A 2,511-nucleotide genomic window follows, 5' to 3' on the forward strand; every position below is an offset into this window, starting at 1 on the left:
GGCCAAATGGCCTGTTTCTGGGCTGTAAATTTTCTTTGTTCTTTGTTCAAATCATCAGAAGCTGAACCTGACCATTTGCAAAGTTGGTTTCCTAATGAGCTCTGAGTTGAGATGGTGATTCACTTGTCCTCCATTCCTCTCTGCAAAATGACCTATCACTGACTCGCCTCTGCTGTTGAATACTTCACTTCCTCTCCAGACTCCACCATTCCAACACACTCCCTGCCAATCTATGCCCCTCTTTCTGCCCACTGTTGAATAGAGGCCTACTAAAACTATCACTCTGTCAGTTAGCTCAGTTGACTGGACAGCTGGATGACAATGCAGAGTGATGCTAACAGTGTGGGTTCAATTCCTGCACTAGCTGAGGTGTACTGACCCTCAGGTTAAACCTCCCCCCCTCTCAGACTAAGGTGACTTTAATTCTCCCTAAGTCCTGTTCACTGCATACCCCTGTGCTCACTGACCGATAGGTTCTGTATCAGTAAGTACCTCCCTATCTCTGTAGCCGTTTCTGGGCCAAACGAGAGATCTGCTCTCCTCAATTCTTATCATTAGTATTACCTTAAGCTTTGCAGCTTTGAAATCCCTGGCAACCTGTGTCTCTGTTTCTGTAACATCCTCCTGAAAAACCAGCTTTCTGCTCTGAGCTGTTCATCAACTCTCTGCCAATCTGCTCCTTTGAAAATGGTCAGAATTCCCACGACACGAGGTTGATGTCCAACAGATTTCTTTGAAATCACAAGCTTTCAGAGCGCTGCCCCTTGGTCATGTGAAGTGAGAGAGGAGCACACAGACACAGAATGTATGGGTCTCGAGATCAAAAATTGGACAGGTGGTGTGAGTGGAGTGCGGACAAGCTGAATCTTGGGTCTGTGTGGGGGATCAGGAATGTTAAGGCTTTACGCCTCGGGGCGTGGAGAAAATATTGACATTACTGAATATCATTGACAGCCTCCAATATAGCAGTGTATGGTATTGCTACTCAGTCGAGCACTCACCAACAGGCAAACAAAGCTATCGATGGGAAGACTGATGACTCCTGCTCCATTACTAAGCAGGAAGATGACCCCTGGTGGAGACTGGACCTCCGCCAAAAGTGCCAGATATGGTCCATCAAAATAACCAACCACATGAAGGAGAGAGAGGCAGCGATCGCGGGAGCAGAAATCCGGATTGGTGACTCGGGCCAGAAAGATGGCATCAATAGCCCAAAGTGAGTGGGTGAATATGTCCTCATACCAGTGACTGGTGGATGTGCTCTCTGCTCACTCACACCACTCTGTCTGTCATTTCAGGTGTACCACAGTGGAATCCATGGCTCTCGGAGCGACAGACATCTTTAACTGTACAGGAATGCAAGGTCGATATGTGAACATTATTCGCCCTGGAAACAAAAAGCTGACTCTGTGTGAGGTGCAGGTCTTCGGTCAACCTCTCTTCATAATAAAGCCCTGCCAATGGTAACTGTCCACTCATCAATAGGTCCAGTAATCTCTCTTCCAGCTTTCCCTAACCCATGTCTTTGTCTCCTCCTGCTTCCTTCTATATTCATTGATGGGATGTGAGCATCGCTGAGCAGATCAGAATTAATTACTCACCCCCCAAACCATCCTTCCTTGGCCATTCCAGAGGGAAGGACAGAGTCACCCACATTGCTGTGGGTCTGGAGTCACATGTAGGCCAGACCAGGGAAGGATGGCAGATTCCTTCCCTAAGGACATTGGTGACCCAGATGGGGTTTAATGACAATCGATCATTGTTTGCCAGTCACTGTTAACTCCGAGGGTTTCTACATTCTCAACTGACCAGTTGAATTTAAATTTAACCCCAGTGAACTGGGAACCTGCGCCCACAGGATATTCACTTGAATGCCTGGATTGCTGGTTCCACCTCAGTGCCAACACCCCTGGAGTCAGCACAGTCAGTCTGTTCACAATCTGTTTCGCAGCTGTCTTCATCAACGGCTTTTCTGTCTCCGAGATTATCATGTCACAGAATGATACACCATGGAAAGAAGCCATTCAGACCATCCAACTTGAGATGCTAGCTCATTGAGAAAACGATTGAATTAGTCACATGGCCCTGTCTGATCGATAGAATAAAATAGATTCCCTACAGTGCGGAAACAGGCCATCCAGCCCAACAGGTCCACACTGACCCTCCAAAGAGTAACCCACCCATTCCTGATGAAGGGTTTTTATCTGAAACATCGACTCTCCTGCTCCTCAGATGCTGCTTGACCTGCTGTGCTTTTCCAGCACCACACTCTCGATTCTGAGTTCCAGCATCTGCAGTACTCACTTTCGCCCTGACTAATGCACCTAACCTACTCATCCCTGAACACGATGGACAATTTAGCATGACCAATTCACCCTAACCTACACATCTTCAGACTGTGGGAGAAACGCCAAACAGAATCTGCTAACTCCACACAGACAGTCGCCCAAGGCTGGGATCCACCCCGGGTCCCTGGTGCTGTGAAGTTGCTGTGCTAACCACTGAGTCACC

At 47.9% G+C, this 2,511-nt stretch overlaps 1 protein-coding gene across 1 annotated transcript; it reads left to right on the forward strand.

Annotated features, from left to right (window-relative positions):
• Positions 1-954: 954 nt before the first annotated feature.
• On the forward strand, positions 955-2,174 carry LOC122545736 (fucolectin-like; the record flags this gene model as incomplete). Its single annotated transcript, XM_043684667.1, has 2 exons — positions 955-1,216; positions 1,299-2,174. Coding segments are annotated over 2 exons (431 nt in total), but the record flags the coding sequence as incomplete, so codon positions are not given.
• Positions 2,175-2,511: the final 337 nt, after the last annotated feature.

Source organism: Chiloscyllium plagiosum, unplaced genomic scaffold (assembly GCF_004010195.1).
Source record: "Chiloscyllium plagiosum isolate BGI_BamShark_2017 unplaced genomic scaffold, ASM401019v2 scaf_81609, whole genome shotgun sequence".
In the NCBI taxonomy this organism is placed as follows: domain Eukaryota; kingdom Metazoa; phylum Chordata; class Chondrichthyes; order Orectolobiformes; family Hemiscylliidae; genus Chiloscyllium; species Chiloscyllium plagiosum.